We start from the raw sequence: 14,846 nt of genomic DNA on the forward strand, positions 1-14,846 counted from the left end.
CAGGCTGACTCATATTGATTCTATAGGCAGAGAAAGCTCCTGAGCAGAGAAGAGACCATTTAATTTGTCACAGTTGGCTAGAAGTGTCTTCAAAAGAATCCTGAAGCTGGTGTTTCATTCTGTTCTTACCAGGCAACGCTCTAGACTGGTATTTGGACCCTGAAAGGGCTCTCCACTCAGAAAGAGAGGGCCTGGTACAGGGAAGGTGCTCAGTAAATAAATAAAGGACCCATATTTGTTCTCAAGTCATGGATATTCCTCTTCATCAGTTAACACAGACAATTCTGGTTCACTAATTAATCTCCTGGGCATCTTCGTAGTCTGAATCAATCCCCAGGGCCTGACAATCGTGTTGGGGAAAAATCAGCAATGGGTTTATAAATCTGTACACAGACTTTGAACTCTGGTGACCTCCCCGCTACAACCAACCAAAGGGCCCGAGACTGAAATGGTTTAGGGGCTTTGTCCCTTTGCCTTGGAGAAGCATTTACCCTTACAGTTTCTCCTGGGAGGGAGCTGTAAAAGTAACACACAGTCACTTGGATAAATACGGAAAAACATTTTCAAAACATTATAAGAAAATAAAAATCTCCCATGAACCCCATTACCTAGAAATGTGTAACACGTCACGTCTAAGAAATGAGGTTTCCTAGAGCATGGATATATGATTTGTGTTTATGTATGTGAGTGTGTGTATGCATCTATATTTAACAGAATTTGTTTATCTTGCTTTTTTTCTCTTCAGATAGCAGCAATCTAAGAAAACTATTTCCTTCAATATTTTCAGTACTCTAATTTTTAATGGTTACATAAAATGGCCATTGATATATCATCATTTATCGAGTCTTCTACACTTTTTTTATTTTTATATTTTTTATGTTTATTTATTTTTGAGAGAGAGAAACAGAAAGAGAGAGAGAGAGAGTGAACATGAACAAGGGACGGGCAGAGAGAGGGAGACACAGAATCGGAAGCAAGCTCCAGGCTCGGAGCTGTCAGCACAGAGCCTGACACGGGGCTCGAACTCACGAACTGTGAGATCATGACCTGAGCCAAAGTCGGAACACTTAACCGACTGAGCCACCCAGGCGCCCCTTGAGTCTTCTACTCTGATTATTTTAAAGTGTTTACAAATTTTCATTATTGCAGACAATTCTTAAGCAACTGTCCTCCTATGTAATTCTTTTTAAGCTTATCTCTGATCACTTTCTTAGGATAAAATCCTAGAAGGAGGAGTAGGATGATGCATTTGAAGTGTGTACATATTTTAAAGTTTTTTTTTTTTTTTCAACGTTTATTTATTTTTGGAACAGAGAGAGACAGAGCATGAACGGGGGAGGGGCAGAGAGAGAGGGAGACACAGAATCGGAAACAGGCTCCAGGCTCTGAGCCATCAGCCCAGAGCCCGACGCGGGGCTCGAACTCACAGACGGCGAGATCGTGACCTGGCTGAAGTCGGACGCTTAACCGACTGCGCCACCCAGGCGCCCCTGAAGTGTGTACATATTTTAAAAGGCTTTTGCTACATAGCAGCACACTGGTCTGCAGACAGGCAGAAGCACTCTGTACCCTCTGTGTGAAGTCCGCACCTTTTACCCCTTTTACCCTCACTAGCACTCTGTTACCAGTAAGCAAAGTTCTTTGCCAACTTGAGAGATGAAAACTTGTACCCTAGTCTTTTAATTTCCATTTCAGTGATTACTGGTAAGGTTGAACACTTTCACTCTTTGTTGGCATTTATACTTTTCAGGGTGTGAGTTTTCCTTCATGTCCTTTTTCCTTTTTGCTTTGAAAAAAGTGCACTAATGATTGTTTGCAGCAAAGGCCCTCAATTTGTGATTTGGTGTGATGTACATATATATGAGATGTGTTTCATATACATTTCATCCAGTTCTTTTCTAGTCTAACTCAACGGGGGAGGGGGGGGATTTTTCTCTCTTCCTGCCGTTCTTTTCTGAGTTAACAAGGGAACAGAAAAAGCATCTGTGAAAATAAATGTGGAAATAAATTTCTTCATGGAACACTTTGATTATGTTTAGTGCCCTTTGGAGGAGAATGGTATCTCGATATTCTTGGTATCATCCTTTGTGTTTTTTGAAAGTCTTTTAACTTATTTTTGTTCATCACAACGATCATGAAAGACGGCTCAACTATGGCAGCCAAACACCCATTAGCCCATTTCATAGGCGGGGAAACAAAGATTGAGATATTCAATGTCTAGCAGTAGATTATGCATCAATTCAGGTGTGAAGCTGGAACAAGGACCCCTGGCTACTGTGCTTTCCATGGTAGCACCGGAGATCAAATCAGGTCACCTGACTATGTCCCAGAAATCAATGCAAACAGTATGACACCATCAAAACCTCTTGACTTTAAACATGTGGCAGGATCTCCCTTGTTGCTCACTTAGATATTATGTGAGTCCCCTGAACCCCAGCTAGCCTGGAAGGCCATATTTTGTTAACTTTTCTTCGGTCTATGGGACGACTAAGTTTTGGACTATTCCTTGAGGGCTGGGAGACAGAAAACTGGCACTTCCTCTTCAGCCTCCAGAATGTCTAGGCTTTTGTTGGTCAAATACTCAGCATTTGACAAATTGAGATTTCTAACAGTCCCAAGGAAATGGTGTTCGCCAGAACAGGGAAGGAATTTAGTCTTCTAAGTGGAAACACATGCCAAACCCTGGATGTGAGAGGCCAGATTCTTGTAGGATGACACCAACAGAGGAGCAGACACATTTCTATGTCGCCGGCTTGGGGGATTTCTCCCTAAAAGGAAATCTTTAGAGGACTCCTCTGCTCAGCCTCTGAAGGCCAACAACAAAAAAAAAAAAAAAAAAAAAAAAAGAAAAAAAAAGTGTGCATACTCCACAGGATCTGAATTCTCCCCGTGGTGACTCCAAGGACCCAGATGCCACTGAACACTGAGTCACGGTTTTCAGTAGGAGGTGGGTGGCACACAGGTGGTCTGGTGATGGCTGCTCAGGAGCCTGAGGACGGAGCAGATCGGGTCCTGCTGTGTGCTCCAAATACTTGCCCTGATTTTTGAGAGAAGAGGCTGCCTTCTGCCCCCTCGCTGAGGATGTGAGTCCTTCAGACTCATCAGCTTTGGTGGTACGAGCAGAGAGGACCCATGGAATGCAAGTCTGAGTGCACACTGGAATCCCAAACCTTTTGAACAGTTGGCAAAGGCGAACAACACACACCCACCCTGGCTTGTCTCACCAGGGCGCCCCATTGCTCTACCTGCGGAATTCCTCCCCTGGCCTCCTGAAAATGTGCAGATCGCTCAAATCAACTTGGGAGGAGACAGCACGAGATCCTCGTTGTGTCCCTCCCCTTTTCTCTTCCTGATTCCTGCCACTGTCTTGAGTTCTCTGAGGCAGGGGTACTGCCCCACTCATCCTCATGTGCAGAACAACTGGCACTGGTGCGTAAAAATTAATTTTTGTTTCAAAGATTTTATTTTTAAGTAATCTCTACACCCGAAGTGGGGCTCGAACTCACAACCCTGAGATCAAGAGTCGCATGCTCAATTGGCTGAGCCAGCCAGGCGCCCCTGCAAAAACTGATTTTAATTACAGCATTAACACATGAGCTTATTCACTTTTGAAAAGATTAGAGCATTACAGATAAAGCTGACGTGTCCTGTGATCGCTGCCCCATCTCTGTCTCTTTCATCTCTCTTCAGAGGGTGCCGCTCTTATGAACTACGAGTATGCCATCTTTCAGGAAAAGCTTCACTGATATGGTTTTGTTGTATTCATTCTTCACCTAACTGTGCTCTTATGATCGATACACATTGATGCACCTAGATCTCATTTTTCCTTTTCATTATTATATAGAAAGTATTGAGCATTCAATGAACTTTACCACATTTTATTTAGTCAACGCTCTGTTGGTTGTTTCTAGTTTTTGCTTTAACAAACAATGCTACAGTCAACATCCGTGTTCCTGTGTTTTTCCAGCAAAGATATCCAGAAGTGAATCACTGGTTCTCAGGGTGTGTATGGAGGTTGAATTCTGAGAGGCAACTTACTCCTGATACTAATAGAATTCCTGATGCTAATAGAAGCACAATAGATACTTGTCTGACTTCCTTCTTTCTGAGTGGAATAGCTGATACACGGCGTAGAAGAAAGAACTCAGGCCTGAGAAATAGCAAATCTCATTCCAGACCTGACCCTGCCACTAACAGGCTTTGTAGACATTTCTCTCTCTGTGCCTCAGTTTCCCTGCCTGTCAAATGAGGGGGTTAGACCAAAGGCTCTCCTTCTAAAGTTCCTTTTGGTTCTCAGAGTCCACGATACAAGTATGGTACCTGGGGCACCTGGGTGGTTCAGTCGGTTAGGCGTCCGATTCTTGATTTCAGCTCAGGTCATCATCTCACAATCTGTGGGTTCGACCCCCATGTCAGGCTCTGCGCTGATGGCGTGGAGCCTGCTTGGGATTCTGTCTCCCTCTCTTTCTCTGTTCCTCCTCTGCTTGCTCTCTATCTCTCTCAAAATAAATAAAAATAAATCTTAAAAAAAAAAGAAGGATCGTACCTGAGGGGTCCCCAGCCGCTCTATCAGAGGGACCAGGTGAAGAGGGGCATACTTGGCCTCCAGGCGTTTCATCCGGACCTCCAGACGCTCCCCTTCTGCAAAAGGAGCAGCAGAGCAGGAAATGAGACTCAGGGCACCCTGGGGGACCTGAGGAACGAAAAACTCCCAGAGGACCAGTGACGTATCTGTGTTCCAAAACTTGGACGGACTGTGTCAAATTGCTCTCCTTCGTTCTGGAAAGTGTGATCGGGACTCACTACAAGGAAAACGTTCTATTATCTCTGTCCAACAACAGAATTATCTGCCCTGTGTGGCGGTGAGTTCCCCATCATTCGAACAAATTAAACGAAGGCTAGACAGGAACACATTGGGGATGATCTAGAAGGACCAAGGAACAGGGCCTGGAGTGTCACTTCTAATTCTGTGATTCTATGAATATCAAATAGCTGCCCAAAGCTTTATTTATCCTTTCTGACTGCAGATCTGAGTTTATTGCGATTAAGTGGGCATGAAGTTCAAATGCAAGTTGGCTATTTAGCGGCTGTTAGTGATTTCTTACCTTTGATGTAGACTCTAGGCAAGATGTTTTGGAAGGGTGCAGCATGGAGCAAATCACAGACTTCCTCCTGAGACTGCAAACAGAGATGGAAGGAAAGAAAAGGGAAAATAAGGTTCATTTTAAACCACGAAGAATTTTCATTTCTAAAAACTTGAGCACCACAGGCAGCCAGGGTTAAATTTTGGCTCTTCTACTTACTAGCTGTGGCATCTTAGGCAAGTTTCTTAATCTCTTTGAGCCTATTTATTTACCTATAAAATGAGGACCAGAATAGTACTATTTAATGAGTTTTTGTAAGGACTGAAAGCATAACCTTATAGGATAGTCCTGGGCACATAATGAGTGTGCAATACATTGTTCATTATAATCTTATAAAGAAATTTGTTGAGGATTTCAAATGAGTGACAGAGGAATCAAACAGAGATGATGGGCCCCAGAGCCTGTGTCTGTCTGATTGGTTATGAGGCTTGCAAGCTCAAAGCAGGTGGCTTGGCCAATCTGCCCACCCACCGACACGTATGATTCTATGCAAAGGCCTGTGTCTGTTTGGTTTTCTCCACACCAGACACCAAACAGTGAGATCAGAGAAACTAGAATCTGGGACAGATCCGTTTTGATGGTGACTTATTATGCATAAACGTGAGCTTTAGAAAGGCTTAAAAAGAGGGAAGAGTCGGGGGAGGACAGGCCTGGAGGACAGGGTCTAATGAGCTTGCTGTCCCGGGACCAGTTTACAATCACTGGATCTCAGAACAGAGGATATGGCATAAGAGCACCGAGAGAAGCCACGCCCCCCACGGCTCTTCTTTAAACTGTGGGCATTTGGACTGGGTAAGACCCAGGCTTCATTCAACTCTGGCACTCTTGGATCCTGAACATCTGAGAAAATGAGGAGTATGAGTGCCCTTGGCTTTCCTTACCCAAGCATGGGTGGAATATGCCGTCTTGGAAATCTGGAAGGCTGGCTGCTCAAGAGGGGAACCCCCAAACTCCTTTCTCACTATAGGTCAGTCCTTGAAGCAAGCTAGCAGAGGAAAGACAAGTGAATCCTTCAAAAGGACACTGATCTCAGTGTCTTAGCCAAAGGGGAAAATTTTCCTCTTTCTTAATTAAGCTATTTTCTCCCATAACCAGTAGATCAAATCACCTAGTCTTGATTGCTATTTGTAAACTTAGGTCCTCGGCTTCATCGTATCAATCTAAAACTTGGCTTATTGATCATTCAGGCTACAGTTTATTAATATGGTGAATTACATTGATTTTTTCAGTGATGAACGAGCCTTGCATTCTGGGCATAAACCTCAACTGGATGTGATGCATGATCCTTTTTATGTACTGCTGGATATTATTTGCCAATATTTTATCGAGGATTCTTACACTTTTTTAATGAGGAGCACTGATTTGCTGTTTTCTTTTTTAAATGTCTTTGGTTTTGGTATTAGGATAATGCTGACCTTGTAAGATGATTTGGGATGAGTTCTCCTCTTTTCTGTATTCTGGAAGCAACTGAGCAGAATTGGTATTATTTCTTCCTGAGACGCTTGGTAGAATTCACAAGCGAAACCATCTGCATGTGGAGTTTTCTTTGTTGCAAGTTTTTTTTTTTTAATTAGAAATAAAATTTCCTTAATACATAGGACTGACTATTCAGGTTACCAATGTTTTCCTTGCGTGTGTTTTGGGGGTTTGTATGTGTCAAGGCCATGGCGGCTCCTTTCACCTCTCCCAGGCTCCCCACTTGGACGTCCAGCTCCTTGCTAAATATCACTCCTTGGATATTCCACACCTCCACATTTCTAAGGCTGACTTTCCCCTTCCTCCCCGCTTTGCTCACCGAATGTCACATTCATCTCCTCATGTGCCCAAGCCCAAAACCTGGGGCTCATTTTCCTTCTCTTCACTTCCCATGACCATTAAGTCCTCATGTCTCTCTCTCTTTTTTTAAACATTTATTTATTTTGAAAGAGAGAGAGAGGGCTAGCGAGCGCACAAGTGGGGGAGGGGCAGAGAGAGAGGGAGAGAGAGAGAATCCTAAGCAGGCTTTGCACTATCAGCACAGAGCCCGACACGGGGCTGGGTCTCACGAACTGTGAGGTCATGACCTGAGCCAAAATCAAGATTCAGACACTTAACCAACTGAGGCATGCAGGCACCCCACATCCTCATGTCTCTTGCTTCTTTCCACATTTCTTCCCGTTGGCCACCACAACACTCTGAGGTCCTTACGGGTGGGGGTGTGGTCTCTAGTTCTGTATCTTCTCCCCAGTGCCTAGGACGTAATGGTTTCTCAATAACTATTGATAAACGAATGCATATTTGTTGTCTCATATTTGTCTTAGATGAATACATAAATGTATTTATCCACATGATTTAACCTCCAAGCATGAGAATACCATTACATCCATTCACCCAACAAATATTGGTGGAGTGCCTGGTACTGTTCTAGGCTTTGCAGATAAGACATTGAACGAGTTAGACTAGATCTCTGCCCTCATGGAATTTATGTTCTAGTTGATAGAGACAGATAAAAACAAACGAATCAGAAAATTTCAGATGGTGATAAAACAAAATCGGGTAATAGGCTAGAGAGTGACTGGGAGTGGGGAAGGGTCTACTTGAGGAAGGGTGGGTGGTTAGGGAAAACCTTTTTGAGGGAGAGACATTTGAAGAGAAGATGGAATGAAGTGAGGGAGCCAGCCATACAGATATGAAGTAAGAGCATTCCAGTGCAAAGGCCCTGGGGCAGAAGGTAAGCTGGAGCCTAGTGATGCCATGCTGGGAATCACAGTACACACTGAGGCCCTAATGGTAGGGAGGGACCAGATCATGTAGGGGTTCATAGGCATGGTGTGAAGTCTGGATATTATCTTAAGTGCTATGAGGAACCAAGGAAATATTCTAAGCAGATGGTTGGTTACAATAGCTCCACTGCCAAGTTTTCCTACCTTTCTTGTTTTCTTTTCTTCCAAAAAATTCAGTGGCTCCTAGATACATCTTCTTACTAGAAAAGCTGACCATTGCATGAACCGTTAGCTTTCTATTTTATTAAATTTAGGTGGGTAAAATTGACCTTGGGTGCCACCTTAGGGGAGAGAGGAAGAGGAAGAAGGTTCTGGATCCTCTACAACAAGAGCAATGTTGCTGCTTTATAACTTGCACATAATGAACTTCCACTTCAGATTTCCTTAGGGGACAGGAGTTTTCCGTCCCCCTCTCTGCATACTCCACCCCCCCCCCCCCCCAGCCATCCACAATTGCAGTGTCAGGGGTTCTCTAGGGCAAGGGGAACCTCCTGCTGGCATGCTTCCTGTGTGTTTTCTATCTCCTCATGCAATCTGTTAATGGAGGTGAGGAAAGACAGAAGGATGTGGTTTCCTAATAGAGGTGGGAAAGCATTTGCCTGCAAAGTCCCAGAGGATGAGCTACATGGCCATTTGCATAATGAGCGGCTACATACCTCACAACACCTTTCACAAGGCATTTGTCTGGCATTCCTTAGCTGAGGCCATTGCGACGGATAAAAACGTCCAGTGTCGAGCACACAAAGGCTTGAGTCAGGGAGCCAAACCAGCCTCCACTGGGGGCGCCCATGCTAACGGTCGATCTCCTCCTTATCTAATCTCTATCTTGAAGGATCCACACTCGGCCTTCCACTCTGTCCAGGAACCCCCCAGCCCCTGGCTTCTGAAGCGCCTTGCGAGTAGCAGGTTTCTTACCCACTCGGCCTGCGCTCCTTCTGCTCCAGCCACAGCAGCGTTTGTTATTTGAATGAGCCATCTGTGCGCTCATCACTGAAGTTTTGCCTTCTCTCTGAAACGTTCCCTGCCCCTCTCTTGCCCACACTCCCTTTGCTTAGTCAACTGCCACTCTTCTTTCAGATCTCAATTCAACCATCATTCCCTCAGGGGAGACTTTCTTGACCCCCCTCAATACCTCCCCACCTCGGGCAGGTTCCCTTGTTATGTGCCCTCAAAGAATCACATCCTTTTCCTTTCAACCTCGGAGCGCAACCTGTTTTAGAATTTATACTTGCCTGATTATATGTCTGGTTAATGTCTACCTTCCCCCACTGGGATGTCATCTTCATGAAGGTAGGCACAATGTCCATTTTTAACTGTATTTTATTCCCAATAGGGAGCACAGTGAGTGTCCGATAGATAATAAATGCTCAGTAAGTATGTGCAATAAAAGTTGAATGTCTGTGGCATAAAAGGGAATTGAGACTTAGGACAGAATCTCTCCTGCTTTGGGTTTTCTTATAGGGGCCTGGATGCTTCCCCTTATTACTAAGGAAAGTATTTTCTCTTCAATTTTACTGATTACTCTGTATGAATTACATGACACATTTTTAAGAAGTACTCCATGTGATGAGATTTTCAGGTGTTCTTAATTTTCTATCCCTTTCTTTCTCCCTGTTTTTTCCCCGACTTGTATGCACTTACTGAATTTTCCATATTGTACATATATCATTTTAAAAAATTGATCTGAAACAAAACTCTGAAAGTAATTTTTTAACTTTAAAATAAAGAGCTTTGGGGGATTTGAGCTGGAATTAGAGGGAAGGAAACGAAATCCTAGCATGCCACCTGGTCTAGCAAGGAAAAACATTTGTGCAGATTTAACAATGTAACTAGTATATGACTTTGTTTTGTTTAGGCTACACTTAAGGACAAGTTGCAGAAGAAAATACAAGTGTTACAAAAATACAGCTTTGATCATATAAAAGCAAAAGTAGCTGACATGGGGTAGGAGGCAGAAGTGTTAGAAGTGCAAGTTGGGGGCGTTAATTTCCTCATCTTTCACAGAAAGGAGTCAAGATATTAAATAATGTTACGAAGAGAAGTAACATTAAGAAGTGGTGTGAGTGTATTATCTCTGATTACAAGGGAAGCAACAGAAGCAACAAGTGACATAATCAAATATTAAAGAAGAGAGAGGAGAGATGTAAATGAGCTAAAATCTCATCTTTCCAACTAGGGAGTCAGTAGGTATTGTCTAAAGGTGCCAATTAAGAAATAGAAGCTATCCTCATATAATTAAGCATTATGGAGAGAACAGTGAGAACAACTAGAAATAGAAATGATTAAAACAAGTTGCCTTGGGGACTGGGGTACAGGTGGGGCGAGGTGCAGCAGAGCCAAGAATGATGTTTTTCATCATAAGCTCATTTGTATTATTTGATTCATCATGTGCAATTAAGAATAATTTAAATGGAACAAAATGAAGAGGGTGGGTTAAATGGTCTCTAAGGGTTTCTCCCTAGAACTGAGAATCTATGCCAACATAATGGCTTTGTTCTTCAGGGAAGGAGAGTCAGTGAGCATTTGCTAAACACTAACTATGTGCCAGGTGCTCTGTACCCGTCGTCCGCTTTGCACTTCAGGATATCCTATGAGGTGGCTCTTTCGATCTCCATCCTACATGCCGGGACGTTGGGATTCTCAGGGAGGTGACATTTCCTAGCTAGGTCCACACGGCAATAAAGAAGCAGTAGGGCTGACAGGGTTCAGACCCAGGGCCAATTCACTTTGACACCATTGTTTCTCCATGGTAGTGCAGGTGGCCAAAGCCTGAGGAAGTGTGGAACATTCTCCCCCTCACGATGCATATACAGGATGGAAAAAAAAAAAAAAAAAAGTAAAATGACCAAACATAGAAACAGGAGAAGATTACTTAAAATCTCACCACGTGAGAAACTTTTTAGCTTCACTCATATCTGATAGGATCACATCATTTGTTGCTTTATTTAATGGGTTTTTAGTCATAGCTACGGACATTCTTTAAACTGAAAGAATTGTGACATATACAGGCAGCTTGAAAAATGAAGAGTCAAGAGCCAGCTTCCGGCTGAAGAAACAGGAAATTATTGAAACTTCTCTTCCTCCAACCCCAGAGGTAACCTCTATCCTGGATTTGTGTAAATAATTTCTTTGCAGGCCACTAGTTTTTAAAGATCTGCTGGTTTGATACTAAGGTAAAAAACTGGACCGACCACTCATTTGGTCAATTTACACCTATAAATTCCTTCTTTCCCCACCCTCCCAAACCTCCCTCATCCTTACCCATCCCTCAGAGCCCCATTCAAGCTTCACCTCCTAGGAGTCTTCCAAAACCCTCCAGTCTATAGGGGTTTTCTTTTTAAAAACTTATCAGAGTTCTTCTTCATTCAGGACCCCCACCAAGCTGTCTGTGGGTTGAGCTGTCTAATCTAGCCCCAGTTCAGGGCCCTCAAGTCTGTGGTCCTGATGGAGAATCCGAGCAGTGTTTCATATCCCATGCAAATACTGACTGAGAGAGTCTTCTTGGAAGGACCGATTATACTGAAGACCCACGTTTGATCAGACATGAGAGGCCAACAAGAAGCATATACAGAACATGGGCATACTATTATCTAGAGATCAAGGAAGATCTGGACACTTTCATTCTGACTCGGATATAGCCTGAGCAGAAAAGAAGTCATTCATTCAGTCATTCGACAAATAATAGGCATTGATTATACGCAAGTTTCACTGCAAGGTGCTGGAGACACAACATTGAGGCAGACCTGATGCATGGCATTTCTCAAAATGACGAGGAAAATAAGTAAATGGAAAATTGTGGGAAGCGCTGCGGGGGGGGGGGGGTGTGCATGGGGCTATGGTAATACATTAAGAGGGGCAACCAACCCAGACTTTTGGGGAAGATGACAGGGAAGGCTTTCCACAAAAGTGAATGGTAAGCTGAGACCTGAACCAGGGGTAAGTACTGCACAGGTGAGGGAGAACATCTCCTGCCAAGGCCCAAGACCAAGAGGGACCACAGCTGGTAAGGGGCTGTCAGCTGAATTAGACTGAAGCTTTCAGTGCTGGGGAAGGATCTTGTAAGCCTTGCTCAGGCATCTTAATGCCACCTTGATGGTTTCCATCAGGGAAATCTGCAGTTTCACTTTGTGGCTGCAAGAGAGAGAAGAGATTGGGGCAGTGGGGGACAAAGAGGTGTTGGGATCAAGAGAGATTAGGGCCTGGAGATGGAGAGGAGGGAGCAGACATCGGACACCTGGTGACAGATTGGGATACAGGTGCAGACAGGGAAATGACACCCACCACCTGTTCACAGGGTCCAAGGACACAGTGGGTTTGCGGGCGGCAGGGAAGCTGAGATCAGATCTGGGTAAGGTGGATTTCTGATGTCTGTGGATGTCCAAGAGAAGATGTCTAACAGGCAACTAGAGGTAAGCTATGGGGCCCCAGAATCTGGGGAGTGGATCCAAACTTAGGAATCATCAGCATGAGGATAAAAATGGACTCCAGGAGAGGGAATGACATGAATGCAAGGGTAGGCAAGGGTGGGCGTTTCTCAAGGTGACCAGACCCTTCCACACACTTCAGTTCCTCTGACTCTATGAGACCAAAGAAAGAGAAGGTGCACAGTGGCACCTGAGATCAAGGAGGCACTGATAAATTCTGGGTACTTCCTTGTCTACCAACAAACCACCTAACGGGGAAGACGGCTACTCTTCTACACTTGGTGCTGCCCCTTCCTTCTTTCCTTCCTCCCTTCTCTCCCTTCCTTCCTTTCCTTCACCGAACATCCACTGAGTGCTTGCTCTGTGATCTGACACACACCCCAAGGGCACAGGGTGAAGAGGGGTCTGGATGCTGCAGGAAACACGATGACAGGTAAGGCTGGGAAAACTAGATTTAAATGAAGTTTACGATGTAGTGGGGGAAGACAGTCCAGGACACCTGTGCTCGGGGAAAATAAAACAAAAGGCTCTGAAGACTGGGAGGAGGGAGAAACGACACAAAGTTCCTTCAGAGAACAGGCATTTGATAAGTTCTATCCCCCCAGGCTGGATAGAACTGGGGGGAACGAGACAAGACAGGAGACGGGAAACGGTGATGGCTTCGAGGTGGCTGGGGAGAATGCGCCAGTTTTTGAATTGGCAGGACAAGTGCAATTGCAGACAGAAGGGAGACAAGATGAAGATCAGTGTGAAGAGAGCAGGAAACCATTTGCTGGGGCTTGAGAGGGAGGGGTGAGCTGACAGGGCTGCAGGCAGGCTGGAGCCAGGCTCTCAGCTGGGGGACCGAGGCTGAGTCAAAGCCTCTGGGAAGCTCCGGGAAGAGGAGAGAAGGGACTCATGGTAGCTGAGGGCCTGCTTATGAAGCTCTGGTGACTTTACATTCCTCATTTCACTCAACACAAAGACTGGGGAGTGGGAATAGGTTTCCCCCACTATCTGAAGGCAGAGCGTTCCTAACGAAACCTTTCCTAAGGCCAAATGGCATAAAGCAAAGAAGCAATTACCATGAATTTATATGGAAAATGTTTTGAACATTCCCAGACCCCCAAAACAACCTCTCTTTGGCTTCGTTGGCACCTCAGGACGCATCTTTCTAAGGGGCGTGCCAAATAAGTTGAGATAAATCACAGATGAAGCACAGTCCAAAGCTCTGGCAGCTTGGTGCTGAGATGCTGAGTGTAGCTGCTGGGAAGGAGTCTGGCGGGGCCACTCATGATGGCTCTGGAGCCACTTGCTGCAAAACAAAGGGTGAATGCTATTTTTGCTTTTCACCTCTTTTCCTGAAAGCAAAATCCTCCTTGGATTTCTTGTGGTTAGTGAAAACAGGTACTGTTGTAAGGTCTTCTGGAAAAGCAAGGCAGAACGCAAACTTGGAAAAAGCAGGGGAGACTTACACTTAGCCCCAGTATTTTTGGGGTGCGGAAACTAAGGCTCAGAGGATTTTAATCACTTTCCTGGAGTCTCATAGCTATTAAGTACAGGGGAAAAACTTGAACCCAGGCTCTCTGATAGGCCCTTTCAAGGAGAATACCTGGGAGTCAAGCATTGGCCACATCCTGCCTTTGTTCCTCTGCAGAAAGATTCCTGTTTCATTCAAGGCTGTATAACTCAGCAGTGGAGCAGAATGAAAGAACAGGGCATGGCTGGTTTAGGAAGGTGGCCCAGTGGCCAGGCCGAGGTCAGCAAGAGAATTCTGAGAGATCTCTGCTCTTTCGCTTATGCTCTGTCTATATCCAGAGGAATATACAGCACCTTACAATTAAAGAGGCAGTGTGACTAAGTCTGGAGAACATTGCACAGTATAAGACCAGAAATGCATCAAAGGGAGAGGAAAAGGCCTCTAGCTTCTCAGGAGGGGCAAGTGCCTGTGGCAAGTCTCCAGATGGGAATGCTGGTTTTTAAACTGCAAGTGGCCTGTTAGAACCTACTAGGTGCCAAATCTCCTCACTGAGATTCCCTTACTCATCATTAGGTCCCGTGGACCCTGCCCGCCAGAACACATCTCTTTCCCAACCACTGGACTGCACACCCAAAGCCCTGGGTGTTGGGAGGGAGGGGCTGGCCTTGTAATGCGTATGTAAGGCCCCAGGGAATGATGTTCATTGCTAATCACTGGAATGAGAAGTCAGCAAATTCATGGAAAAAATGGAATGAAGTCTGAGTTTTAATTGGAACATAGACCCACAGTCCTCCCTGAATCATGCTGCCTTGAAACAGAAACAGCTGACTGGTTAAGGATACCCAGTTAGTGTCCAATGCCTTGCCATACTACCTTGCTATATGGACCATACATCTGACCAACAGGAAGTGGGCATTTCAGTTGCCTCCTCGATACCAAAGTAGGGCAGATTCCAGTGCCTAGAATGTCAGGACGAGTTGCCAGGGGTCTCCGACCACTTTGCTTTTATTGGGAGATAATACCATCTTGTCAGGGTCTGTGTTTATTTTTTGGGAGG

At 44.8% G+C, this 14,846-nt stretch overlaps 1 protein-coding gene across 7 annotated transcripts in view; it reads right to left on the reverse strand.

Annotated features, from left to right (window-relative positions):
* Positions 1-14,846, reverse strand: part of CYFIP2 (cytoplasmic FMR1 interacting protein 2) — a 130,535-nt gene that overhangs the window by 9,299 nt on the left and 106,390 nt on the right. For 6 of the 7 annotated variants that reach the window (XM_045503644.1, XM_045503618.1, XM_045503635.1 and 3 more), the window contains 2 exons: positions 5,106-5,178; positions 4,547-4,641 (listed from right to left, as the gene is read on the reverse strand). In XM_045503644.1, coding sequence (XP_045359600.1) covers positions 4,547-4,641; positions 5,106-5,178 — 168 coding nt within the window. Of the gene's footprint in view, positions 1-4,546; positions 4,642-5,105; positions 5,179-10,818; positions 13,625-14,846 lie in introns of those variants that run through there. The other variant, XM_045503654.1, reaches the window with a different exon arrangement.

Source organism: Leopardus geoffroyi, chromosome A1, assembly GCF_018350155.1.
Source record: "Leopardus geoffroyi isolate Oge1 chromosome A1, O.geoffroyi_Oge1_pat1.0, whole genome shotgun sequence".
In the NCBI taxonomy this organism is placed as follows: Eukaryota; Metazoa; Chordata; class Mammalia; order Carnivora; family Felidae; genus Leopardus; species Leopardus geoffroyi.